This window comes from Serinus canaria, chromosome 10 (assembly GCF_022539315.1).
Source record: "Serinus canaria isolate serCan28SL12 chromosome 10, serCan2020, whole genome shotgun sequence".
In the NCBI taxonomy this organism is placed as follows: domain Eukaryota; kingdom Metazoa; phylum Chordata; class Aves; order Passeriformes; family Fringillidae; genus Serinus; species Serinus canaria.
In genome coordinates this window covers 20,023,959-20,051,443 of record NC_066324.1, presented here as the reverse complement: position 1 = coordinate 20,051,443, position 27,485 = coordinate 20,023,959, and the positions used below count along the sequence as shown (strand labels likewise).

Genomic DNA, 27,485 nt, shown 5'->3' with positions numbered 1-27,485 from the left:
AGCTGTGATCTGGAATCAATGGCAGAAGTTGTCCCAACCCTTGGGAGCAGCACGGCCCTGGCAACCTCCCAGGGCAGCACGGTCACCCTGACCCTGTTTCACAGAGGGGAGAGGGTGTAATTTGCCTCTGAGCAGAAGGAAACCTCATTTTCCCCTCTAGATGAGGCAGGTGAGGGTTTTGGAGGTGGGGAGCAGATATCCATCAGCCTCCCCCTTGGGCCAAACAGGCTCAGAGGTGCCAGGTTTCCACAGGTGTCCTGTGGGGCGTGGGTACACGGGGTGCCTGCCTGCACCCTGATGGCTTTGGGTGCCCACGAGATGTGCCAGCACCAGCTGAAACAGGGCAGGTGTGATTTACTGCTCAGCAAAGGTCTGGCACCATAAACCCAGCCAGGAAAACTGCTGGCATGATCCAGGCAAACACCCAGCTCTGCTGCAGCCTTGGAGTGGGACCACACAGGGCCACTGTTTAGGGAGGGATCATGTGCTGGATTTTGTCTTGGGTGAGAGGGGTGCAAGTGGTCCCCCATGGTCCCTGGGGGCTCATGTTAGCTTCCCACCAGACATGTGTGAGCAGGATGTGTCCTGTGATGAGATTCCCAGCTGGAGCAGCACAGGGTATTATTGTTGGGTCCCATCCTGAGCTCAGCACTCAGTTTTTCCTCTGCTCTCCCTCAGACAGTTTCTATTTAAGTTTTTAGGACTCCAGGCTGGGGAAAATTTGAGCAAGAGCCCAGAAAATGGTCCATTACCTCCAAATGTTGCTCAGCAGCTTAAAACAGGCCTGGCAAGGGAGACAGCTTAGGAAAACAGTGATGCACCTCGGAAAAGGCACTTTATTCTCTTTACTTCTGCCGTACTGGAGTATACAGTGGAAAACCGTGCTGGCTCCGCTTCTCTGCTCTCCTCTCTGGTTTCACACTGCCCAGGTGAGCTCCAGCCATCCCTCCCTGCCAAGTCCTACCTGTTGTGCAACCCCCCCAGGGCTCGGTGCAATTGGCTTCATGCAGCACAGGGCAAGTAGAGAAAGAGCGAGGCGGGTGTTTTTCCAAGTGGGCAGGGACTCCTAAATTCCCCTGGCATTGGCCACAGAATATTTTCTGAGCCTCTGCTCCAGTGTCTCAGTGTCTCAGTGTCTCGCCTAGCCCTGGGGAATTTGGGCAGCTTCATCCCCAGCCTGACTCAGCACAAGCTGCTCCTCATCCTCCCTCTCTTACCAAGAGCTGTGAAAAGCACCCCTGTGGCGACTGTGCTGCCTTCAGAGGAGCCACCACTGGACCAGCCTGGGTGGCTCTCTGGGGACCAGTGTCATCAGGTGCCCCCCAGCACTGTGGCCTCCATCAGGTGGTCCAAATGAGCACCCAAAGTCAGCAATTCCCAGTGATGCTCAGGAATTTTGCCTGTCCCCAGTTGCTTATGCAGTGCCCTCCTCCCCTCCCCAAATGAGATGTGGGGCTACAAGGTGGGCTGGAGCAGCAGCCCCTGTATCCCCAGGGCCCTCCTGCATCTGTGGGATGCCAGCTCCCAGGGAGGAGGAGGAGGAGAGCCGGGAGGAGGTGGCTGGTGGTGCTGCAGGAGGGGCTGGGTGCCCCGGTGGTCTCGTGCCACCGCAGCTGAGCCCTTCACACCCAGTACTGGTTGTTTTTCAGGGGGGGGTTGGAAGTCCGGCAGTACTGGAGGAGCTCGGGGTCTGGAGGTGCCCCAGAGCCCGTGCCTGTGGGCGGGGGCCCCGTGCCCTTGCCCTCCAGGGTGGTGACAGTCGTTAGGGGGATGCTTTGGCTGGGGTCTGTCCTCCGGAAGGTCTCGTGGTCTGGCACGGCCCCGTTCTTGGCCTTGGCGGTGGGGGTGCCCTGGACGTGGTGCTTCCCCGTCTTGTTGCGCTTGTGCAGGTAGAAGAGAAGGGGCAGGATGAGGGCCAGCAGGAGGAAAATGAGGCAAATGGGGATGATGATGCTGAACATGTTGGCCTCGATGAAACTGAGGAAGGTGCCCCCCGCCCCGGGGCTGGGGCTAGTTGTGGCACCGGGGGCCAGCCAGGGAGTGGGGGACATGCCCAGCTCGCTGGCATTGGGGCTGCTCCGTGCTGTGCCATGGGGCACTGGGGGTGAGGGTGCCAGCGGGACTGTCAGCAGGGTGACACCGTAGGATTTGGAGGCATTGTAGGGCTCGATGCCAAACTCCAGGGATGCCAGTGCCGGCGGCACGCCGGCAGCCACCAGCTCGAAGACAAAGCTGTCCCTCTGCAGGGGTTGTTGGGTGTCCCCAGCATCCAGCACCTCCAGCCCCACCAGCCCCTGCTCCAGCTCACTCTGGCTGAAGGTTTCAATGGGGGAGGTGGGCTGTCCTGGATCCCTGGATACCCTCACAAGACGGCTGGCACGGGGCGCCCTGCGGACCTTGAAGACCGGCACGCTCTTGGTGTGGTTGGCCAGCTCACTGGCATCGAGGACACTGGTGTCCAGGAGGGCTGTGGTGCCTCGGGGCCACAGGCTGCCCGCTCGGGTCTTCACCGCAGCACGGACGGTCACGTTCACCACCCCGGTCCTGTTTCCTGCCCGCGAAATGGCAACGAAGTGGAAGTCGTCCTCAGGAGACCTGAGGTCACTGAAGGTGAACGTCACCTCCCTGCGATCCAGCTGCTTCTGTGAGAAGCCCCGTGATGGCTTCTGGTTCACTTGCACCTGTCCAAACCTGGGGTCCCTGGTGATCCTGTACAGGACATTACCTGCCCCCCGTGGTGCGGCACCCAGCAGGTGATGCTGGGACACGGGGGCCCTGTTCAGGTCTTGGGGCACCTCCAGCACTGCTGGGCTGGCAGTGGTGCTCAGGACAGGCAGCACCTCGATCTCCAGTGAGGTCTGGATGGGTGGGTGGTGGCCGCTGGAGAGACTCAGGGCCAAGGAGCCCGGGGCAGGGCTCCCAGTGGCAACAAACACCACGTGGCCAGCATTGACATCTGCCTGGGTGAAGCGGCTGATGGGCTCCCGTGGGTCGTGGGCACTGGCCACGTGGCCAGAGAGGGGTCTCTGGAGGACGCTGTACACCATCTCCTGTGGGGACACCAGCAGGTCTGCCACATCCAGGTACCGCTGTGACAAGGTGACCACGGAGCCTGGCAGGACCTGCAGCACTTCTTGCCGCTTCACCACCCGCGGCGACGCGGTGCTGCTGGTCACTGTTATGTTGAATGCTTCAGAGATGACCACCCCATCCTGTGGAGGACGGACAGACCGCTGTTCCTGGGGCTGGAGCCACGCCTTGAAGCTGAAGTGGTCTTTGGAGACGCTGTCCCCACCATGGGCGTACACCAAACGCCTCGCTGCCAGGTCTGACTGCAGGAAAAACGGCCGTGACTGCTCCAGGGGCACACCGGCCACCAAGAGCTGTCCATGAGCTGGTGGCTCTGTCACCAGGAAGACAACATCATATCCAGCCCTCTCAGGGACCAGGATTCGGCTCAGGAGGTTGGAGGCATCCAACACCGAGGTGTCAATCTCAGCCTGCTGAGCCCTTGTGAGCTGCAGACCTGGCGAGAAAAGGGACAAGAATCAACGAATGAAAGTTGGTCAGAGTTTGTTGCAATGATGGAAGAAGGAATTGGATGCTGTTTTAGATGTCTGATGTAATGTATCAGCCATGGAAAACAACACATTTGTCTTCTTCAGACAAACAAGCCCTCCTGAAGAGCTGATTTGTCCCATGCTTCTCCATCCTACCCTTACCTGCGTTCTTCCAAAGCTGAGTCAAGCGCTGGGGACAATTTTCCTCAAAGGAGATCAGGACGAGGAGGATGAAAGAGTCTGAGATGGTGGTGGGAGTGACCACACGGAAGCGGATGGCATCTTGGGCCAGCCAGAAGGGCTGGCCTGGCATCTCGTGCTGGTAGAAAATCAGCTTGCTGTCCACCTGAAAATGGAAAAAACCCCCTTGATCAGCTCCTGTCTTGGCTCTGGGATGGAGCAACCAAGCTCTAATTAGGTAAGAAATGGGGATTTTCACTAGCCATGGCATGGCAGTGGTGTTTCTTGACCAGGATGTGAAATTGTGGTTGCTCCACTCCTGGAAGTGTTCAAGGTCACGTTGGACAGGGCTTGAAGCAACCTGGTCTAGTAGAAGGTGTCCCTGTCCATGGTTGGGGGGGAACAAGGTGATCTTTAATCTCCCTTCCAACCCAAACTGTTCTGTGACTCTGTGATGTTTATCCCAGCAAACAGGGGAACTGATGCTCAGAGGAAGGGTTGAGCTTGCTCAGCATCTTCTGAGGGTGAGCACAGCACAGAAGAGCTTCCAGGGAGGGTAAACCTATGCGTCTCTGAGTGATGGAATAAAATAAGATCCTTGCTGGGCCCTGCAAAATTCGGCCCCACAGGAGAAAGGTATTTTCAGAGCAGAGGTGAAAAAATCATGCTTGGCTCTTCCCTTCAGCAGCAGCCAGGCTGGCTGGCTCTGTAGCAGGGGGATGGCCTAGGAAAAGGGATTATAGCTCCCTCAGCCTCCCCCAGTGCTAAATCCAAGGCTGGGGCAGCAGCTCTTAATCCCTCTTAGCAGCTGCTGGCAGAGCTGGGAAAGTCACAGCAGGGCTGGAGCCTTGTGCTGCCTCCTGCCTGGGATCAGGTGCCTGAGGTGGCAGTGGGCTCAGACCAGGGACCCCCATGTGTGGTGGGAGGTGACAAAGGGCTGTGTTTGAGGGGCTGGGGGGCTGGAGGAATTGAAATCTCACCTGGGCTTGGGTGAAGTTCCTGATTTCCTCCCCCTGTGAGGTGGTCAGCCTGCCCAGGCGCGGGGCTTGCTCGATGCTGTAGTACAGAGTGGTGGAGCTGGCGGGGCTGTTGCTCACTGCCTGCAGGTTCTGGCTGGTGATGGGCTGCAGGGCACCTGGAAAACACATCCAGTATGGATTTCAACCAGTCACCTTGCCACCCACCTGCAACCTCTGCCAGGGGCACTCAGCAGTGCTTGGGCAAGGGCAGGAGTCCCAAGGGGGCCCCATTTGAACTGGATGAGGATGGAGAACGTGCTGGTACCCACCTGGGCAGACAGTGAGGCTCTGCTTCCTGGCCAGGCTGATGATGGGCTCTCTCTGGGCCCTGATGAGGAAGAAGTGCCCAGGGGATAGGTTCTCACCATCCCACAGATCAAAGGCAAAGCCGCCATCCAGGGGTCCTGTGGAAAGCACAGACCTGGGCATTTGTGGGGGCCAGAGGAGAGGCAGCTCCCCATTAACCCGTCAGGGGTTTTTTGGGATGGGGGGGTTGGCATGCCCCGTGGTGGCACAGTGTCCCCATCACCCTGGGGTGGTGCAGGGGCCTGGGGCACCTCAGTCCTGCCCTACCTTGGTGCATGAAGAGGACGAGGCCGTTGTCTATCTGGGCCTGAGTGAACCTCTGGAGCTCAGTGCCGGGCGCTGACCTCAGCACGACCTTCCCGTTGGCCGGGGGCTGGATGGAGTAGGTCACCTCTTCTGCTGGGGAGTCCTCATCCTCAGCACTCAGGATGTGGGGGCTGAGAACAGCCGTGGCACCTTCCCGCAGCTGGGGGACAGGGAGAGGCTGAAATCCCCCTGCCAGACCCCCGGCACCTCTCCCCTTTTTCCCATCCCAGCTCAGAGCACTCTGCTGGGTGCCAGAGCACATCCCAGCCCAACAAGGGCGCCTTGTCTGCGTCCTGGGGACGCCTCCATCTTCTGGCCTCTGCCCAGCCCTGCGTCACCACTGCCGTGTTTGCCAGCACGTGCCACACAGCTGGGTCTGCGCCTCTGCACGGCGTGTGCTGGAGGGCAAGCGTGCCTCAGTTTCCCCAGATCCTGGAAGTGGAAAAGGGCACGGTGCCCTGGGGCAGGGACTGTGCCTTTGGGACCTTGCTTTGCAGGGAAGGGGTTTTAGTGGGATGCACAAGCTGCTGCTGGGCACGCAGTGACCACAGGCAGCCCTGTCTCTCTCTGGCTGGGTGTTTCTCCTCTCTCCTGCTCCAGTCCCACCGCCCCCTCACAAGGCTGCAGCAAGGCCCGCTGTCCCAGCAAACCCTCCTGGAATGACAAATATGTGGCTGAGTTCAGAGCCGCTGAGGAATTTCCCAGGACCAGTTCCTCCCATCCAGTGGTGCTGACCCTCCCGTGGGAACTCTGCCACCCCAAAGCCTTGGCATCTCCCATCTCCAGCTGGAGGCAACAATTTTTCCCGCTCGTGACCCTGTGCCACATCCCCATCTTGGCAGACCACAGGGATGAATCTTGTGCTGCCAAACAGGTTCTGCCCACACAACCCAGAGCTGCCCTTTGCCTTCAGGATGCCTGGAAGTCATGGGGTGCATGGATGGAGCCGTGCCACGGCTCACGTGGGGTGGAGGGGTGGAATGTGCAGCATCCCACAGCATCATGAGGCTGGGACCTTGGAAATCTGCATCTCGGGAATCTGCAGGACAACACCCGGGTAGGCGCTGGAGGAGGTGCTCTGCTGGATGAGCTCTTTTCTGCTGTTTTCAACTGGCCTAACCCAAAACATTGCTTGAGTGGGTGTGGGTGCCGACAGAGAAATTGAATCCCTCAGCAGTCCCCACGGGATGGCAGAGGCAGGCTGGAAAACACTGCTTTGGAGAGGCAGGGTGGGGGAAGTGCTGCTGGACACACAGCCGGCACAGGAGCTTCACTGAGTTTTTTGGGCTGCTTCCTCTCCCCAGCACCCACAGCAGTTGGAACTGCAGTCACACTGCGGGCTTGGAGCCAAAGAAACTCCCTGTGGGCAAAGCAGGGGGGACTGGCAGCCCTGGGGCAGCGCTGTGCCCTGGGAAGGGACAGCCAGAGCGGCTGCAGCAGCTCTGCTCCCAGCCCAGAGCCCACACTGCGGGAGCTGACCCATTTCTCCCTGCTCCTCGCCCTCCCTGAATTATTAAAGCCTTCCCCTGGCTCTGTGCTCACTGCCTGGGCTCTTTGTGTTTGCTCAGCCTCCGTGTCGCCTCCGCTCCCGGGGACAGCGCGCGGGGAGGTGGCGGAGCGGCGCCGGGAGCGTGTCCGTGTGCTCCAGGGTGGTGGAAGCCTCTGCCTCGGTGGCATCCAGCCATCCCTCCTTTAGATCCGGCCCAAAAACCACTTCTCCTTCCCAAGGGGCTCCACTTTGGGGTCCAGACCCAGCCTGTTGTCCCTCGGCATCCCTGGAAACCTTTGTGCAATCCCTCTCCCGGGCCTGGCCTGACCTTTAAACACTGAAGTCATCCCTCAGCAGAGCACAAACACGGCAGGGCCGGGCCTCTCCCATCATCCCCGTTGGGGGAAGGAAGCCTTTCCCTGCTCCAGAGCTCCTCTGGGCAGCTGTGCTCACTCTTCCCAGGGTGCTAAGGGATTCCCATGGAAAGGCAGACAAATTGCTGCCTCAGAGTTTAATTTTAAGAGGTTTTTCTGTCTTTTCACCCTTATTCTTAGCATGATGGCTAGGGGGAAGGGAAGGCCATGCTTACACTGGATGTCTGGAGTGGGGAAAAGGGGCTGGCACAGGCCCAACTTCTCCCCAAGGAGTCAACTTCTCCCTGGATTTTGGCCCAGGTGAGGCAGGCCTACAGAAGGGATTTGGTCAGGAGCTTTCTGGGCTGGAGGGGGTAATCTGGGGCAGGCACAGAGCTGGGGCTACCTCCCAAACTTCGCTGGTATCCCTCAAAACGGCTGTCTCTGGGGCAAGGCAGGGCAGCCCCTTCCCCTTGGGCATCTTCTCCAGAGTCCAGGCTCCCAGAACCCTTCCCAAGGCAACTGTCTGACGATCCCCATGGAGCAGATTGCTTTCCAGCTGCCAGCCTGGGAAATCCCAGATCTGGGATAGTGAAAGTAGGTGCAAGGGGTGGGGGAGGGATGATTGTGCTTCTGTGTTTCCCACTAAATTCTTTGCTGGATTTTTGCATTAGTGACCCCGAATGGGACAGGGAGGGGTCGGAAGCAGAAGGTGGGAGTTCAGCAGCAGGTGAGACCTCTTCCCTTCTGCCGTTTTCCGGGCTGGACGTAAAGAGAGGTGTGAAAGCTGCCCGGATGACCGAGTAATTGCAGCCTGTGCTGGTGAAACGCGGGCAGGTTGCTCTTGGAGCTGCCGGGGATTATCCGGCGGGCAGGGGCTGCAGAGGCGCTGCCGCCGTGGCAGCGCTGGGATTGCGGGGCGATGCTCCCACCTCGCGGCCGCTCCCCGCACCAGCGGCGGGGCGGGACGGGCTGGGGGCGAGCACAGCCCGCTCTCCGCCTCCTCCAGAGCCTCGCCCCGGCGGGAAAACGCTCCTCCCTTTCCATTCCTCACGGTCCGCCTCTGGGCGGCAGTCCGGTTCCGCCGAGCCCAGCTCCCCGGGGCGGGTGACCGCGGGTGCGGGGGTCCCCACGCTGGTTCCCTCCCCGCGGCCTCCCAGCCTCACCTGCAAACCGGCGTTGACCTTCAGGCGCGGCACCTTGGTGCTGCGGGGCAGGATGGTGATGAACAGAGTCCGGGGGTGGCTCTGTCGGGATACCTCGGAGGCGTTGGCCAGGATGGTGAAACTGTCAGTGAAGGATCGGCGACCATCCTGACTGTACTGGATCTGCTGGTTCTCCACCTGCGGGACAAGGGCCAAGTGACCCTCCACGGAGGACACAGGCCACCGGCCCCTCTGCGGGGGTGACCCTGAACCGTCCCGGTAGGATGATGGCAACCCACCAGCAGCTCAGGGGCAGCCCTGTGGGTTCTTTGTGGGAAGCAGACCTGGAGCCCAGCATGGGTGCTCTGCCTGCATCTCCAACCTGTATCTCTTATCCCGTACCTGGGCTGCAGAGCAAACCGATCCCCCCAAACTCCTCCAACCCTTCCAATGGGGAGAGGACTCCTGCAGCCCTCCCCAACCTCCCAGTGTAGCTGGGGATTGGAGACCACCCCGGGCTCTCCCCAAACCCTCGGGAAAGCAGCCTGGTGGGCAGGTGGGTGCCGTGGGTGCTGTACCTCGCTCCAGGTGAAGCTGTGCAGCCCGCCCTGCTCGGGCCGCTGGCTGTTCAGGAGGGTGCCAAACCGGGGGGGCTCGAGCACCCTGAACTCCACACCCAGAGCTGGGTAGTAGGTGTTGGGAATGCGGAGGATGCTCGAGGAGATGGTGGCAGAGCCACCTCCTGGCACCGTGAAGTTGTGGACATCCAAGGGCACGGTGATGGGCAGCACAACCAGGCTGACCACCACGCCCTCCAGAGGGTCTGCACTGCGGGCAGTGATGTCCACGACAAACTGGTCACGCTCCTCGTTGGCCCTGGAGTGGAGGTAGAGGACTCTGCCACTGTTGATGTCCTCCTGGGTGAAGGACTGGATGGGGTCCAGGCTGGCCTGCTCGTTCATGTCCTGGCTGTGCTGAAGCATTGCCAGAAAGCCGGAGGCTGGGGGGCTGCTCACCAGGTAGACTATGTCTTGGGAAAGTATCTCTTCGTGGGTCACCTGGGAGTGTGGGGGAGATGAGGAATGAGTGGGAGGGCTGGTAATTGCACAGCAGGTGGGCCCCACAGCCCACCTGCTGTGCAATCAATCCCTCAAAGCTTTGTTGTGGGACGGACTGCAGGAACCATCTCACTGAGGCCATTCCTGGAGCCCTCTCTCTTTGTCCCCTGGGCAAAGCCTCACAGGCCTTGGCCCTGAGCAGGTGGGAGTAAAATGGAGTCCCATGGGTGGCCGTCCTGGTTTGGTGGCCAGGGAAGTCATGCAGGCATGGGGAATGACTAGAGAAGGGGATACTCACCATTAAGTCCTCCTCCTTGATCCCAGCCGCTTCCCCCTGGAAAACATAGATCTCCTTGTGGTTGACTATGCTCAGGGGGCTGGGATGGGTGTCCAAGAACACGCTGATGGCCAGTGTGTCCTCCACTGCCACCTCATTTGCTTCTACAGTGAACTGGAGCTCATCCCGGGTGTTCCTGCTCCCGTTGTGGCGGTAGGAGATCTCTCCTGCCAGCAGGTCCCTCTGGGAGAAGGCCATGACCGGCTGCTCCCCTCGCAGCACGGTGCCCCACCTTGGGGGCGTGGTTATTAGGAACCGTATCTCTTCATCTGACCTGATGTCCATGTTGGTCTCCAGGCTGAGGACAGAGGAGTCAATGCTCCCTTGGGTGCCCTGGTGGATGACCAGACCAGTGTTGTTGACTATTTTGATGTAGGGGTCCGATGCCTGCACTTCCAGGAGGGCTGTGGTTTGGTGGAGGCCATCCGAGACCTGCAGCTGGATCCAGCCCCGGTCAGCCCCAGAATGGACAAAGAGGATCTTCTTCTTCCTCAAGTCATCCTGCGTGAATCGGTAGACCTGGTGGCGTCTGTCATCGACGGACACAATGCTGCCAAACAAGATGTCCTTCCTGGTCAGCACCAGCTGCGTGTCGGAGAAGCCGGAGTCCTTGTCAGTGAAGGCGATGTGCTCAGTGGTCAGCAGGTGCTGCCCGTTGCGCACCACGTTGAAGACTCTGTTCACTGCCCGGACAGGGCTGTGGTCGTTGACGGGCTGGATGGAGACCCTGAAAACGCCCCTCACCTCCTCGGCCTCAGACCCGGCGCTGCCCTCACCCTGCCTGATGGCCACGAAGGGGATGTCGTCCTCCAGCGTCTCGGAGTCATCGTGCTGGTACAGCAGCCGGCGCTGCAGGATGTCGTCGTTGGTGAACTCCGTGATCTCCTCTCGGGAGGCCCAGCCGTGGGATGCAGCCCAGGCCAGCCTCCCGTGCGCTGGCCCCTCGATCACCTCATAGACGTAGTCCATGCTGTTCACGCTCTGCACAAACAAGTGATCCTTGGAGATGACCGCCTGCCCGCCTTCTGGCACGGTCAGGAGCACGTTGGTCAAATTCGGTGCATCGGGGTCCCCACCAATGCTGATTCTGTAGGTGTAGACGGGCGAGTGCTGCTCACCAGCGTGGACGCGGAACTGGAAGAAGTCCTCGGCTTGCTGGGAGTTCCTGATGGTCACGCTGTAGCTCAGGTGGTTGCCCTGCAGGTCATCTTCAGTAAATCCAAAGCCTTCAGTCAGCCTGTTGCCAAGCAGCTCCAGGTTTCCCTTTTTGGGAGCCTGGACGATCATGTAATGGAAGGGAACTGGGGCAGAGTTTGGATCTTCCAACATTGCCTCCAGCTCCTTGCTGGTGATATTTCTGTGCCGCTTATTCTTCATCTGGAGGGGAGCCATGGTCCTCATCTTAATGGTGGCTCTTTTAATCCGTACAGGAAAGGTATTGTTCGGCAAGGTCTTCTGCCCCACCTGGACTTTGAATCTCACCTCCTCCATGCTGTCTTCCAGACGGTGCTCCGGGTCTGTGCTAAAATACTGGATGCGCCCTTGCTCCAGGTCTTGTTGGTGGAAGGACTCGACTTTTTTCCATTCCCCTCCCATGCTCCCTTGCTTCTGGACCTCACCATACTTCAAAGGCTCCGTGAGGACGTACAGGATGGAGACCCGTTGCTCCACGGCGTTTGTCTCCACGGACAGGTTGGCCGTGGTGATGCGTGCGGCCCCTCCTTGGGAGAGGGAGAGGCCGGTGTTATTGAGCAGGCGGATCTCAGGATCAATGGCCAGGATCCTCAGGGTGGCAATGGGGCTCGGGACGGCGCCATCACTCACCTGCAAGGTGAGCTGTAAGTTTGTCCCACCCTGGTGCACATAGACTACGTTGCCAGCTTCCAGGTCCCTGCAGGAGAACTCTTCAATGGGCACTCCAGGGTGGAAGTCTAGCTCCACGTAACCCTCCTCCATCTGCTGACCGTGCAGCTGGAATTCGAGGTCATCGCAGGACGAGTCATCATCCAGGACCTGCAGGATGTCGGTGGTCAGGTGTTTCCGCGTGTGCTTCAGGATTGTCATGTGGTTCCCACGGGGGAAGATCACCTGTGGGGCATCGTTGACAGGGTTGATCATGATGGGCAGCAGGTACACCTGTCCCTGCCTCAGGCACTCTGGGACCCCTTGCTGGGTGGTCACTGTCACCTCCAGCATCAGCTGGTCCATGGGCCCTTCGGAGCCATCGTGGATATACCTGACTTTCCGATTCACAATGTCTAACAAGGTGAATTTCCTTCTGCTCCTGGACCCGGGAATGTCCAGCTCCAGCTGGCCGTGCCTGGGGTCACTGGTGATGCTGAAGAGGATTTGGGACTGACGGATGTTGGCCAGGCTCAAGTCTACCGTAGGCTGGGCGTGCTTCCACTCCAGGTAGGCCATGCCCCCTTCAGAGACGATGAGGGGGCTGACGTGCAGCAGCCTGCTGATGTTGGCAAAGGCGGGTGGGAAGCTGCTGTCGGGCCGGCACGGTTCCACCACCAGGCCAGGTGCTCCGGAAAAGCCGTTTGGAGGTGGGGAAGTGGATGCCTCATCCTGCTCATACACCTCCTCATAGTCCCAGTAGTGGTCCTGCTTCCCACAGCCTGCTGTGATGTCCTTTGTGATCACGGCATCCTGCAGGCTCCTCCTCTGCAGGTTTATCCGGAGGTCCTCCAGGCAGCCAACAAACGAGTGGTTGGTCATGGTCCACAACGAGATGAAAGAAAGATGGTGCTCCCTCAGCCTCTGCAAAGCTTTTTCATCCATACCTCCAACGAAGAGGTTTCCCTGAAGGTCCAGGTAGTTGTTGATGCCCCGGTTGGATGTGGATGAAGCGTAGTAATCGATCAGTATCTCAAACTTGTGGATGTCCGTGTGGACCTTGACGTAGTGCTGCTGCTCATCGCTGATGAAGACGTTGTTGTGCAGGACGATGACGCCGTTCCCCTTCTCCACAAACCCTCGCAGGCGCCCGTTGGAGATCTCCAGGTAGAAGAAGTCATTCTCCAGCCCTGCGTGGTAGATGAGGGGTGCCTGGGTGATGCTCGTCGTTATCACAAACTCGATGGTCGCTTCCTGTCTTGCGTCCCAGGTGGGAAAAGCAACGTAGGAGTGTGGCCCTGGGAACCCGAATGGGTCCTCAGGCTCTGCAGAGAACTGCGTGCTGCACCCTTCCTGGACACGGTGGAAGGTCTTGGAGCTGCCATCAGCAGACAGATGGGAGAGGACATCCAGGCCATTGAATGTCACCAAGTGAAGGCACCCCCTGAAGGGAGGGCTGGCCTCGGCGAGGTACGGCAGGTCCAGCCTGCCTGTCCCGCCGGCATAGAGGCCATACTGGATGTCCAGCTCCCTTGCTGGCCCTGCGATGTCTGTGGAGCTGTTGAAGAGGCCATCGATGGTCAGCGTCATCCTGCCATCTTCCACCAGCAGCTCCACATCGTGCACCGCCAGGTTATCGAGCTGCAGCCCTGCTGGGGACTGCAAGGTCACCTCCTCCAAGCCCAACTGCAGTTTGGCCTGCAGGGAAAGACACAAAATCCTCAGCTCAAGTGGGACCTCTCCACCTTCCAGTAGCACCTGCATGGACCCACACCCAGGTGCTCACAGGGGTTCTGGTTCCTTGGTTCACTCCTCACCTCTGGATGTGCTCCTCCTTCATCCTCCCCATGGGCCTGCCCTCTTTGTCCTGCTCTCTGAATTTCTTTCCTTTTTCACTCATTCTCAGCAAACCCCAGTCTCAGGGCTGGGGTCCTGCATCTCCCAGTCCCACAGCTGGGTTTTTCCTCTCCCCTCACAGAGCAGCCCTGACAGATGCTGGCTCCTCCTTCCCTGCTCTGTCTTGCCCACTGCCCTCCATCCTTACAACCTGGGCTGCTTCCAGCCCTTTCCCTGGGAACTGGCAGGGGAAATAGCAGGCTTTGCTCCTCGTGGGCAGCAGCCTGGAGCCTGCCTAAGTAGAGGGTTAGCTGGTGAGACACATGGCCTGCATTAGGGACACCTCTGGCCAGTGGCTTGCTTGCTCTTCTGCTTTGGTTTAATGTGGTTGGTAGCCCGGCCCAGGCTGCAGGAGAGGCAGGACGTGTGCCTCGATGCTCCCTGCTCTTTTCCTTCATGGTGGATGTCAACACCATAACCACATCAGAGATTTTTATTGCTCTGTCTTGATTGCTTCCCATGTTCCAGCTGGGACAAGGGAGATCTCTTCTTTCCCTGGATCCTCTCGTCTCACCTCCTCACACCTGAGGGTGCTGTGCACCGTGTCTGACCACGCAATGCACACGGGGTGCCAGGGTCGGGGTGCCCCCGTGACCACCCCCAGCATCACCCAGGCAGCGGGTGAGCAGCTTCCCTGGATGGAGCCTGTTTCTCTGTATTTAACCAAGTCTTCCAAGACTGTGTCCACTCTCCTCTTGGAGCTCTCTGTCAGGGGTCCTGGCAGCTGGGCTGCCCCTTCATCCTCTCACTGGATGAAGCGAAGAGGACACAGTCTCAAGCTACGTCAGAGAAGGGATAGGTTGGATATTAGGAAAAAATTTTCACCTAAAGAATAATAAAGTACTGGAATGCTCTTCCCAGGGAGGTGGTAGAATCACCATCTCTGGATGTGTTTAAAAAAGACTGGCCATGGCACTTGGTGCTATGGTCTAGCTGAGGTGTTAGGGCATGGGTTGGACTTGATGATCTTAGAGGTCTCTTCCAACCTCATCATTCTGTGATTCTGTGAAATCACACTCCCATGTATCTACACTTTAAAGCCACGACACAGAGACCCCAGCCCGGGGAGGGGAGGGGGTGCTGACCTGCAGGCGGCCGGCTCGCAGCTGGAGCAGGAGGTGGTCGGGCTGGCCGGCGGCCAGGAAGAGCAGCCCGTTCCCCTGGCTGGTGAACAGCTGCAGCCGCAGCCGCACCGTGCGCGAGGCGTCCGCCAGCGGCATCTCCACGAAGCTGTCCCCGAAGAAAGAGGCTGGGGAGAGAAGGGAGAAAGGTCAGGCAGGGAGGGACACCTCCTGCAAGCCCTGTCCAGGTGGGTGCTGTGGTTATGGAGCCCCCCAAGCCCAGCTGTCAGCCCTTCCCTTGTTTGCCATCTGACAGGTTGCTGGAGTCCAGCAGCCTAAAAAGACCCTTGGGGGAGTTTGGTTTTCTGATTTTCCTAAGGAAATCCTACAATAAGCTTGGGTTGGAAGGAAACTTAAAGGTCATCTAGTCCAAGTCCCCTGCTATGGCCTGTGACATTTCACTTGCATGAGGGACCTGCAGCTTCTCACCTCTATCTCCCCTCTTCCTTGCCCTCCACTTTGGAAAAGACACAGAAACTTTCCACTCTTCCAGGTTGCTCCAAGCCCTGTCCAAGCTGGCCTGGGACACCTCCAGGGATGGGGCAGCCAGAGCTTCTCTGGGCAACCTGTGGCTAGCCTTAGTACCTTCTGATTAAAGGAACTGTGTTTCTCCTCAGTGCAGGAGGAATAAACAGGAGTGCCAGTGATCCATAGGTGGATGTGAGAGTGGATGGAAACCTTGGCTCAAAGTGGGCGCCTGGAGACGCAGCTGGAACGCGTTCAACACCCAGTATGCATCAGCCCTGGAGGACTCAGCTCAATGGCACGTGGTCATGAAATGACAGACTGTGTCACAGGGCAGAGGCAGGAGACTGCAGGATTAAGAGTACAGGGAGCGGCCAGGCTTAATTTTAGAGCGCTTTTAGTTTTTAGCTGACTCAATGCATGCATGTGCATCTCACACATGTTAAATGTGTGTGGCTGGGGCCTGCAGCCATCCATCCTGCTTGGCTCCAGCTCAGCCTGTGGCAAAACTCAGTGTTTTTTAAGCATAAACACTGCAGCCCTGTAAGCTGGAAATGTTTGGGGAGGATATGTCAGGGACGGGGGTAAATGCACATTTTCAGTCCATATGTAGTCACAGCTTCTGCTGGAGTTTATATGTGTGAAGTTTTCCTGCTGTGCTTTACTAGAGCACTTATCAGATCCACCCAGTTCCAGACCTACACTTAGGTTTGGGGTCCCAGATCCGTCTTGCTGAACAAGAACAGGATTTTGGTTTTCAGGGTCCCAGCCTCTCTTTTGGAGGAGGCAGGGGTGGATGTTGGATGCTGGGTGACACTAACATTCTGCACAGCAAGGTCTGGGTATAGACACCCACATCTGCTCTTACAACTGCTTCCCTGGATGCATTTTCCTCTTGCCCAAATTTCTGTGGGATGACCGGGCTGGGAATGGGCAATGCAGGCTTTGCTCACAGGGTGGTGCACTAAGTGAAAACCCAACCCTGCAGGACAGCCACAGCCACTGAGCCACTTGGGAGGGGACCATCTGTAGAGGTGATGGCAAAAGTTGGCGTGGCAGGGACAAAGTTGAAGCACTCTGATTAGGTTTTCCCATTTTCTTCAGAGCTGAGTCCTGCAGTGCCCAGCATGGGGGAAGCTCTTCTGAGCCCTTTGGGAATGGGGAGACCTCCTTGTCTAGGACACCACAAAAAAATCATTTCCTGCCACTGGCAGCAGAAGAAAGTGCCTCAGTTTTCCCCTGTGGTCTGGGAGGATGACGTGGGTGTTTCAAGGACCATCACCCCACCCGCTCTGGACAGGGAGGAAATGGCACCATGGAAATATTTGGCCTTTGCTGTAAGACCGAGCCCTTTGCCCAGCCCAGGGCAAGGCTGTCAGGGTGCCTGCTGCTGGCATGGGGCACTTTGGCTTCCTTGTCCTCTCCAGCCCAGCCAGTGACTCAGAAGAGCTGTTCTGTTCTCTGCAGGGCTCTGTCCTTCCCTGACCTGCTCCCTCCTTCCCATGGTCCCAGCAAAACCAGCCTTGCCCAGTGGCCAAGGGTGGTGGTGGTGGGTGCTGGGGCTCTCAGCACCGCCCTGTCCTGGGGCTTGGTGAGCAGGAGGGACGTGGCACAGTGGAAAAGGGAATGTTCCTGTCCCTCCTTGCACAACCACAGGCACACATGCGTGCACACGTGGTCCCCAGAGACATCCATGGACATTATGTGCTGGCTCCCGAGGAGCTTCCCTCTGCATGCTCCATGCTCCAGCTCCCACTGGGATTTTCCTACATTTTAGTGGCTTCCCCTAATTCAAAAATGTTTTTCAGATGGGTACTGAGTGGCTGCTCTCATGGGGAGGGAAAGCTTGGCTGGGCTGGACCCACCAGCAGCTCCCATGCCCACCCAGGGGCCGGGCAGTGTCTCGCTGTGGGTGCTGGGGATGAGAGTTTGGGGCTGCTCCAGCACGACCAGCTTGTTTTCCAGTGTGCCAGGGGGCACCAGCTCCTGCAGCCAGCACATTCTGTCCTGCCTGCACTCTACCAAAGCTGTCAGAAATGTTTTCCTTCTTCTCTCATAAAATGCTAATAATAAAAAGCTCCCAGAGGTGCGGATGCCTGGGGGAGTGGTGCTGTTTGTTGGGGAGGAGGAAGGACCTTGCCCGGATCCAGGAGGCGCTGCAATTTTTCTCCGGCAGCAGAGGCAGTTACTGTTGTTTGTCCTACCAAATTCCTGCTTTATTTCAGGGCCACTCTCCTCCTCCCTCATCAGCCCAGCCAGGATGTGAAGCCACTTGGCCTGTGACATTTCATTTTCACAAGGGACTTGCAGCTTCTGGCCTCTATCTCCACTCTTCCTTGCCCTCCACTTCGGAAAAGACATGGAAAACATGGATTTTTTGGAGTTCTTTTCAAATGCATTTTCCTCTGGAGAAGCCTCCATGGGACAGGGTGCCCCATCCTGGTCCATCACCTGGAGGAAGCAGGGACTTCCAGGCACCCATCCCCATCTTGGGCAGGCTCAGGCGAGCTCCTGGGATCACCCCATGAGGATGAGTTCCCACACCCCAAAAGCACCTATCTCACATGATTTAAGGCTGCCATGATCATACCACAGGAGTGTCGTGCCCCAGATGTCCAAGGGGGCCCCTCCTCTCCTGCCACGGGGAGCAGGAGGTCCCCAAGTCCTGGCCGTGGGTTGGAGTGGACACCCCGGATGTCCCACTCACCCTGGACAAAAACAATTGACATTCCCATCTTGCTGCGTCCCACAGGAAATCACCATCCCTGCCTTGCCAAGCCGATTGAAAGGCGTTGACGAGGCGAGAGGAGCCTCCGTCACAATTTCCGAGCAGCCAGCCAGCAGCCAGCAGATTATAGACTGCAGTGTCACTTGGGTTTGGGGTGGGTTTTTTTTTTTGGTTTTTTTTTTTTTTTTTTGCATTGAAAAAAACAAGGAGATGAGCCAAAAGCTCTAAGGAGGGCTCAGGGAGCGAGGCCCCTGGCTGCTCCTGGGCCGGCAAACAGCGAGCGCTCCATGCGAGCCGGTCCTGCCCCAGCGGCCGCCGGACACGCGCCGGGCCCGGGAGCTCTGGCCCTCTTCCCCTGCTCCTCCAGCTGGAAACACGGCTGCTCCGGCCTCTCCAGAGGCTTCTTTTTCGGTGTTCAGAGATTTTCCAACTGGGGGAGCAGGAGCAGAGCCTGGGGGGAATCCCCATCTGCTCAAGGGGCTCTCCGAGTGTTTGGGGCTCAGCGAGGCTGTTTTGGGCTCTCCTTTGTGTTTTTAACACTCATCTCGGCACTGAAACTTCTCCCGCCTCCTTCCCTGCACGTAGGAGGTTGAAGGAGCCAAGTCCAGGCCCAGGCAAAGGGAAGTGCTCGGAAAGCTCAGCGCAGAGGACCGGCCTGGGCACGAAGGGTTTCTGCAGTAGGGACCGTCCTGGGTGTGTGGGAAGGCACGGGAGCTGGTGGGGAGCTGCTGCCCTGCCCCAAGGCTCCCACCCCAGCCTGGAACATCCCCAGCCCTGCCAGGACAGCCGGCTGCATTCTGGGGTGCAAGAGGAGCAGCACCGGGTACAACCCTGCAACCCTGAGGGGCTGCAGGGTCCCCCATCGCTCCGGCCACGGGAGGACGCCGAGGCTGAGGAGGAAGGAGGAGGAAGGAGCGGAACAAACCCTGCCCGGGCACTGGGGTGTGGAGCCGGGGAGGGGCTGGATGCTCAACAAGGCTCCATTCAGGCTGCGGTGGGGCAGGTGGGGGCCAGGGCCGGTGGCCGGCTGTGTTTGCAGGGAGGGGACTGGAATTAATTAAAGCAGCTCTTTAATGACCACAGCGCTGCCAGGAGAGCCCCGTGCAGACACACGCGCCCCCCTGAAAGGCTCCCTGTGTTCGCAGCCGCCTCCTATCCCGGCCACACCGCTTTTCCAACGGTGGAAAAACAGCCGGAGAGTGAAAGCTCCTTGTTGCCCGAACAGCCCCGGGCTTGTGCGGCCGCTGGTGCAGCCCAGCCCGCCGGCTGCCCTCCTTCCTGCCCGCCCCCCTGTGCCAACAAGCAGCCCCTGTGCCGTGCCCGCTGCTGGGCTGCTGCCGGGCCGCCACAAGGGCAGCCCGCTGCAATCCTTCTCCGCAGCCTCGGGAGCTGGTTTTGAGGCCCTCTGAGTTGTTTGGGGATGGTTTTTTTCATTAGTGTAACTTTTAAGGTAGTGAGGTCACCCACGTTGTGCTGCACCCCCAGCCGCTGTGCAAAGGGCGGAGGGGCTGGGGGATGTGAACCCCGGAGAGATTCGGGGGGACGTGAACATGGGAGGGGTTCGGGGGGTGAAAGCACCGGAGGGGTTCAGGGGAATACCAACAGCAGAGGGGCTGGGCCATGTGAACACACTGGAGGGGCTGGGGGGTGGCTGCCCAGCGCTGGGGGTGCTGCTCAGCAGCTCGGTCCCCTCCTGTTCCCCCCGCAGTGTGTGTGCTCAAGGCTCACGTCCTGCTCCCAGCGCAGGCAGGGAGGGCAGGACCGGCGCCGTGGGTGGTCCCGGGGGCTCAGGCTCCCTTGTCCCCAGCCCGGCTCCGATGCCCAATGGCACCTGTAGCCTCTCGGAGCTGGAGCTGGGCTGGGCCCCTGTCCCCACACAGGGTGGAGGGGCCGCGGCAGGAAGGGATCCGATGGGCTTTTGGAGAAAGGCTTCATTATGTTCCACGTTCCCTTCGTTTTACGGTGTGGTTTTATTTATGGCCAGGGAAGGAAATGAGCAGCCTGCGAGGAGGTTAAGGCAAACACGGTAGCCCTCGGCTTTGGCTGGGGGGACAAATGGGGGGCTGCTGCTTCAGACATGCCCTGAGACCCGAGCTGAGCACCCACCAGGGTCTCCACAGCAAAGAAACCCCAGCACAATGGAGATGAGCTGGGTTGAGTCTGCAGCCAGGGCATTGAAACCCAGCGGGGATCACAGCACAGTGCCCTTGTGCCTGCCCCAGGAAAGCCTGGGGTTCTGCCTCAGGATTTATGGGATGGGGTGTCAGAGGCACAGATCCATCCCTGCTGGGATAGCTCCTGGCAGGCAGGAGGACTTCTTCTTTTATCCCCAGTCCCAGTGATTCCAGGGACTGCTGCTCCCACATCCAGAGCCAGGGCTGTGCGTGCTTTTCCAGCCCCAGCAACAGGAATCGGCGCTCTGGTTCTCGCCTGCCCCCCTCCATCTGGCCCTCCCTCCCGGCGGGGCTCCCAGGGGCCAGCGCTTTCCAGGAGTGCTGGCCAGCAGAGATTGCTGGAAAGCAGCACCCACAAAACCACCAGGAAAGCTGTGGCTGGTCACCTCCCCAGCTCTGGTCACCTTCCCAGGTCTGCCGACCACCAGAAGTGCCGTCACCCTTGTTTTGGGCGTGGGAGGAGAGTCCTGGCCAGGGGTGCTTTGCTTCGCCCCCATCCCACCCGGGTGGCCTCTGGCTGCACCACGCTGCTTTGAACCCCTCCTCCTGTGTTTATTCCTTCAGTTCCTCTCCCCCGTTCCCCGGCCAGCTGCTCTGCGCTCGCCTTCCTCAGCCTGACAGCTTTGGGGAAAAAACAGCCTTTTTACAGCCCACGGACTCTGGGGTCAGGGGAAAACATGAAAACATGCCCCCTGCTAATTCTGTGCTGTCTGGGAGGGGGCTGGTTGTACCCTCCCGTGTCCTGCCAGTCCCCAGCCCCTGCCCAGCGCCTGTGCCTGCTCCTGCCTGCCTTCCCCATCCTCATGGAGCAGCATGAGGAGCTGTGATACAGCAGGGAGGCCAAAAAGCAGGGTCCAGGAGGCTTGGCTAGAGCTCCAGAGCTCCATCGCTTATCCAGCATGGTTTTACGATGATTCAAGCACAGCCCTAAAGCTGATGGTATTTCCTGAGCTCTCCTGCTCGGCCAGATGCAGAGCCATGGAGGGGAGGGCAAGGAGCTGGGAGCCAGCTTGAAACCCCCCCAAAGGTCACAGTGTTTTTGGGAAGAGCTGGGGAGATCACCCCTGGAGTGAGCAGCCCCAAAGCCTGGCAGGAGCAGGAGCAGGGATGAAGAGCTTTTAACGACGTGTGGCTCAATGGCTCCGGAGGGACTGAAGGAATAAGCCCAAGCTGGAAACAGCGTTTGGAGTGTTTGCCCTGGGAAGTGAAGCGGGGGGAGAAAGTGGGAGGATTTGGGGAAGCAGGAGGCTCAATGGGGCTTTTGTGCCGTCCCCTGCAGCGTGACTCAGGCTCACTCAGGCTCCCGCTGCCAGGAGAAGTTGGCCTGGAAATACTGTATCAGCCCCAGAGGACGTGGTTTCCAAACCATTCGAAGTCGGGTTTTGTTCTATTTTTTCTGGTTTTTTCTCTCTCCCAAGCCCTCTTCCCCTGTCTCACAGGCTGGCAGGTTTTCCAGCTCCACCCTGCACATCCTGGCACCCGCTGCCACTGTGTTCCCTACCCCAGCTGCTTCCCACCCGGCCGAGGAGAAGCTAGCAGAGCTGAGGGAGGGCATGTGGTGGCACAGGAGGGGACAATCCCAGCCAGCCCCGTGCCGGAGGATCTTGGAGGAGTGGGGCACCTGGTGCACATCCCACCTGCAGATCCCTGAATCCCATCCTGGGGATGAGCCTGTTCCCAAGCTCATCCCCAGTCGCAGTGAGAGGAAGGAGCTGGCAGGGGGACTGGAGGAGCCAGGCCAGGGGATGCTCACAGCCACGCCTGGAGCGGCTCGGTGTTACCGGAGAGATCCCGCCTGCTGTCAACAAACAGCCCGCCGGAGAGGGGCCGGCTCCAGCCGCCCGGGCTCTGATGTTTCCCAGCCCCGCTGGTGTCAAGTGGCTCCCGACGTGCCAGGATGGGGGGAGTTATCAGCCAAAATTGTGGGGGAAGAATGAGCACGAGCAGGAGTGTTGAAACCTTGCCAGAAGATACCTGCTTGCCTTAATTGCAGCATCCAGGGATGGGGAAATGTGCCAACAGGGATGGGAAACGTGCAGTTGTGGTGTGAAATGTGTAAATTGGGGGCATTCAGCTTTGGTTTTGTTGGTAAGGCAGCACCCACAGCACCCTGCACCCCACAGGGCACCGAGGACCACGGCCAGGACGAGCTTTTGGTGATGCTGAGTGCTGTGAGGGACAGAGAAAAGTGTCTCCGTGGACAGAGATGGGGGTTTGCAGTGTGGATGGGGGAAAGAGAGGATATTTTTTGCTCCTCTGGGGCTGACATACTAAACTGTCTGCAAAGAAAATTAGTATTTTTTTCTTTTCCTCCCTCTTTCTAGAGCTGAAAGCTCTGTCTTCTCCTCTCCTGTCCTGTCCTCTCCTCTTCCCCCATCCTTCCAGAGGTCCCCCTCCCCACTCCTGCTATCCCTGACTTTTCCATCCATGAGAAACACCCACTGGGGTGATGTTTATAGAGAAAATAAATGCCTGCTCTATTTGTAGCCCAGGGGGAGGCCCGGCTGGGGGGGCTGTGGGGGTGTGGAAGCCGGTGCTCACATCCCCTCCCAGGGCTGCAGGGCTTTCTCAGCCACATCCACCTCGGGCCAAGACTTCCCTCTCCTCTCCCAAGCTCCCAGAGGAAATGACCCTGGTGGGCTCAGAAATTTCTGTGGGATGGGATGCTGAAAATCTTGAAGCCCTTCTGAAGCCCAGATGGAGGCTGGGAAAGGGGATGGGAAATTCCTGCTGCCTGCCCCTCTCCCTGCCAGGGCTGCACCATGCCAGGGGTGTGGGATGGTCGAGGATGGGGAGCACCCACCAACATGGCTGGTGATGGCACCACGAGCACTTGGTGACTCCAAACCCTCCCATCCCTTGCCTGCCTGCAGCAAAGAGGAAAAACAACTTCCAGAAAGCCAAGACTTGGGCAAAAGTAGCAGCGGGGATTCACAGGGCCATCCCCAGCTGACTCACAGCTCCTTCCCCAGCCAGTGAGTCATGGTGATGGATCCGTGTTGCTTCTCTGTCTCCTTGTCTGGGAGGCACATGATGGGCCTGGCCACCTCCAAACCATGCTTGCCCCATCACTCTCTCCTATTCCAGCAGTTTTTGGCACCCTTCTCAGGGCTGCTTTTGGGCTGTCAGGCAGCCAAGGCAGCCCCTGGGCACAGGGCAGCTCCCAGAGGCACTGCCCGGAGCCACGGGCGGCACACCCGGGGAACAGGGATGGAAAATGGGAATTTATCACCCTCCTGGATGCACAGCTCAGGGCACAAACATCTCCCACCCCACCCTGCTGCCAGCTGAGAGGCTCTGTTTGGTCTGTCCTGAGGGTCAAGGACTGGCAGTGGGTGACAAATCAGGCAGCAAACCTGCACGATCCCTGTCCTGGGGTTGGGAAGAGCCCTACGGATTTCAGCCTGGCTTTGCAGATCCCAGTGCTGCCCTGACCCTCAGCTCTGCTTTGCCAAGCAGAGGCTTTGTGAAAGGTTCTCTGACTTCATAGAACACATTGGGGATGTGCTTCATAGAATATATTAATATTCTATCAATACAACAGACTAAAAATTATCCTCACACAACAATACCTAACAATATTCTGCTAGATTGATCAATATATTATATTGGTAATATATATATTTATATTATATTGGTAAATTCAACCTCCCTTTTTCTGCTCTGTTTACCTCAGGAAAGGTCTGAGGGGTTTCCCATCCCAGTGCAGCATGGCAATGTTCAACCCAACACAGGGCACGATGGAGGGAGCTCAGGAAGGGCTGGTTTGGGAATGAGGGAGCTCTGGTGGGCACCCTCCTCTCTCTGTGCCTCAGGGCTCTGGTGATGCAGCGTGGTGAAGGGGCTGGTGGCAAACAAGGCTCAGGCTGCCCAGGTGAGAGCTGGCAAGGGCACAGGAGTTTCTAGGAGTCTCCCAGCTGAAGGCTGGGGGTGATGCTCACACTCAGCCTTCCCAAAAAGGAGACAAAGCGAGCCCAGCACCTGGAAAGAGCCAGGGAGCAGCCCCGGGGAGCCAAGGCTGGGCTGGGCCAAGGGCTGCTGTGAACAGTCTGTGCTTGGAGCTTTATTTAGGCACGCAGGCTCCCGCCTCCCAGACCCTGTTCCTGTCCAGCCTTCAACCTGACGTGAGCTCCTCGGGGTGAGCTTAACCCTGTCCTGCAATCCTGCAGGAATGCACTTATTATATTTTTGCCCACAGCTCTCTGTTGCTAAATATAAGAGTGAGACAAGAATATTCCTCCCCGATTCCCACGATACCAGTTTGTGTTCTCCCCCCTTTTCAGCATTTTTTCCTGCTCTTTCCCATCAGCTGGAAACTTTTCCAGCTGCTTTGAGCTGTGACCTTAAAACATGTGGCGCGACCATAAAAAAGAAAGTTTGAATAAATCAGTCAGATTTCCAAAAGTGGAGGAAAGGAAGAGCCGAGGTGGCTCCGTGGAGCTGAGGAACCTGGAGAGAGCAGAAGAGATCCTGGATGGACACCCCAGGGCAGACACTGCTCCCTGTCCATGGGCAGGGTCCTGGACATGCCAGTATCCCACCTGCCTCGCCAGGACCCCGTCACTGCCCCTGGGGTCCACCTTTGGAGGGTGTCACATTTTTGGCACCCACTCGCTGAAATCTCGGGGTGAACGCTTCTCACGGGGAGTCCACACATCCAATTCTCTCTTCTCCCCTCACTCCAAACCTCCACCAACAGGGATTTTGGGGAAGGGGGAGCCCAGCCTGTCACTGGGAACCAGAGGGGAGCCAGGCTGTCGAAAAACAGTTTACTAAAGCTTCACACTCTGATGTCGAGAGGACAAGTTTTATGAGTGTTTTTTCTTTTTGGTATAATCCTGTAGTTGATGAAGTGCATGATGACTCTTCCCATGCTGGGCTGGGCAGGAAGGCCCGGGTTCCTGAACCTGAGCTTGGAGGGAACACAAAACACAGGCTTCACCCCAAAACCCTCAGCCCCATGCTCAGCATGCTGCTCGTGGCTCTCCCTGATGGAGATGGACAGGGATGTCCCACGTTCGGCAGCCCATGGGAAAGGCTGGAATGAGTGCTGCTGGCTCAGCAGGGATGTTCTCAACTGCAGGGGGCTGGTGGGAAGCTGCTGCCCAGGCCCAGGGTCACAGCTGGCACATCTGTTTCAGCCCAGTGCAGAAACAGTCACCAGCATTTGAAAATGGGGGTAAACCCCCTTTTCCTGCCCAGCCCCAGGTGCTGACCAGGGAGGTGCCCACTGATCCCCAGAGCTGTGTCACAGCCATGGGAGGAGTCACCTGGGGCGACTCTGGGGCTGTCAGTGAAAGCCATGGGGGTTTCAGGGTTTTTTGGGGGTTTCTCCAGCCTCTTCACCAGGAAAGAATTTGGGATTTCCAGGGCAGCCCTCAGACCCACCCTGGACACCGCGCAAGCAACAGATCCATGTGGGGAAATCCCATCCTGGGATGGAAAGGTCAGGGCTGGGAGGAAGAAGACCACTCTGTTCATTAACAAAAGGGATTTTTTTCCACTCAGCTTGCCAGGCGCCCTCCTATTTTGGTGCATGACAAAAAATAGAAAGAACAAGGCCTAAGGTAATGAAAGGAGCATGTCCCAGAGGCCATCTGCTCTCTGGGAGGGAACAGGGACAGCAGGAGACCAAGAGCAGCCCTGCAGGTGCTGAGGGCCACAAGGCTGGGCTCTGGCACCATCCTCCTCCTTGCACTGACCCAGGCTGGGATGCAGAAGATGGTTAGGAAGCAAAAGACTGGAGGTTTTCAGCAATTCCTTTGGGAACTGCCGGGAGCAAGCTCCTGCCTCACTGCTGGTCAGAGTCCTGGTCCCTGGGGGGAAGTTTGGGGAAGAGACACTGCTCAGTGAAATGATAAATTATTTTTGGGGTGAGTTAGGGACATGAAAGTGCTTTTTAAACGCCCTTCACGTTCAAAGCTGCAGATGCTGCTGATGCAGTGCCCAGTCAGACCCCAGGCACAGCTTGGAGGGTCAGACCCGTCCCTGTGGAACAGAGCCCGTCCAGACCCGCTGAGGCAGGGAGGGAGCAGGGACAGACCAGGGCTGTGGGACAGCTGGCAGGATGCTGAGGCTGGACACACGTCCGTGACAAGAGCTGCATGTGCAAACCTGGCTGCTCCATGGGGAAAACTGGGTGTAAATCCCGCACCCTGCCGTGCCCAGCGTGGCCGCCATCCCTGTGCCACCACGGGGGACCCTCAGCCCCAGCTGCTCCCCGCTGCCCTGTCACCGCAGGGGTGGTCCCAAAACCCTTCTAGGGCCGTGCTGCTGGGAGAGGTGAGCCACTCACCCACCCCTGGCCCCGGGCCGCCAGGCACAGCAGCCCCGGCACGGACAGCCGGGAGGGGACACACCCGCAGACTCCGGGGATGAAGAGGGGCTGCCCTCGCAGGCGGCTCCCGTGGCGAGGCCAAACATGGGCAGGGAGGGCTGGCGAGCTCCCTGCCCGTGGCGCCGGGCTTGGCGGGGCAGCCACGGTGCCGTTCCCCCGGCGGCTGCCCCTGGCTCCGAGCGAAGCCGCTCCGAGCCGCATCCCACACCGTGCACCCTGCGGAAAGCTCCCAGCGAGGCACCCACCGCCCTGTCAGCCGCTCCTCTCCCAGTCTCGGCTTCCCCCACACGCCCTGCCCCAAAACATAGCTCTCCTGCCAGCTTGGCGACAGCACCCGGCACCCCTGGGAGCGACAGCCCGCAGCCCTGGGTCGCCCATGTCCGCAGCGCTCCCCAACTCTCCCAGGAGCGGGATTATCCCCGAGGATTTCCCACCCGTCACTCCCGGGTTGGGGACGGGACTCACCTCCGGCCGGGGGTCCCGCGCTGAGGGGCCGGGGGTGGCCGGCCAGCAGCAGCAGCAGCAGCAGCAGCAGGGTGGCGATGCCACCTCGGGCACCCATCGCGTCCCCGGGGCTGCGGCAGCGGCGAGCGCTCCGGGACGGCTCAGCCTCGGCCGGCGCCTGCTCCAGCCCAGGGCTCCCGCTACTACTATATTTAATAAAGCGGAGCGAGGGAGGGACCTGTAACTTCTCCCGCCTGTCAGAAAGGAGAAATTCGCTCAGATTACAACCCCAATTTTCCCTCTTAAAGAGCTAGAGGCCCTCGCCACCCACACCCGCTCCTGAAAGCAGCCTTGTTCCCGCCGGCGAGGGAGGGAGGAGCGGGGACGGAGCCCGACGTGGGGTGCGAGGGGCGGCTCCGGAGGCACCGCCTGCTCCGGGCTGAGCAGGATGTCAGAGTCCCAAAATACTCTGGGTTGGAAGCGACCCACGAGGATCATCGAATCCAACTGTTCAGCGAGCGGCCCGAGCAGGGATCAAAGCTTGGTGCTATTAGCACCGTGCTCTGACCAGCTGGGCTAATCTCCGCAGATCCCTTGGCACTTCTGGGGGAGCAAAGCCGGTTCCTGGTGTCCACGCAGACCCAGGTCAGTGACTCGGTCTCAAAGCTGCTGTTACCCACCCCTGGCCGTATTCCTGAGTGGCCCTGCAAACTTCACACCTCTCT

At 58.8% G+C, this 27,485-nt stretch overlaps 1 protein-coding gene across 1 annotated transcript; it reads right to left on the bottom strand.

Moving 5' to 3' along the window:
* Window positions 1-808: 808 nt before the first annotated feature.
* CSPG4 (chondroitin sulfate proteoglycan 4) lies at window positions 809-27,113 on the bottom strand. The gene is made up of 10 exons (XM_030228561.2): window positions 26,782-27,113; window positions 14,577-14,740; window positions 9,715-13,293; window positions 8,937-9,416; window positions 8,380-8,556; window positions 5,333-5,531; window positions 5,029-5,163; window positions 4,721-4,875; window positions 3,723-3,906; window positions 809-3,526 (listed from the first exon to the last, which is right to left on the bottom strand). The coding sequence occupies exons 1-10, from the start codon at window positions 26,876-26,878 to the stop codon at window positions 1,623-1,625; spliced, it is 7,074 nt and encodes a 2,357-aa protein (XP_030084421.2). The 5' UTR covers window positions 26,879-27,113; the 3' UTR covers window positions 809-1,622.
* Between the last annotated feature and the right edge of the window lie 372 nt (window positions 27,114-27,485).

Excerpts from the sequence above, each read along its gene's own strand:
- CSPG4 (XM_030228561.2), bottom strand. The coding sequence starts at position 26,878 with ATGGGTGCCCGAGGTGGCATCGCCACCCTGCTGCTGCTGCTGCTGCTG. Across the intron at positions 9,417-9,714 it reads TCAAGGAGGAGGACTTAATG|GTGACCCACGAAGAGATACT; the intron begins GTGAGTATCCCC and ends CCACACTCCCAG. Across the intron at positions 3,907-4,720 it reads GGAACTTCACCCAAGCCCAG|GTGGACAGCAAGCTGATTTT; the intron begins GTGAGATTTCAA and ends TTCCATTTTCAG.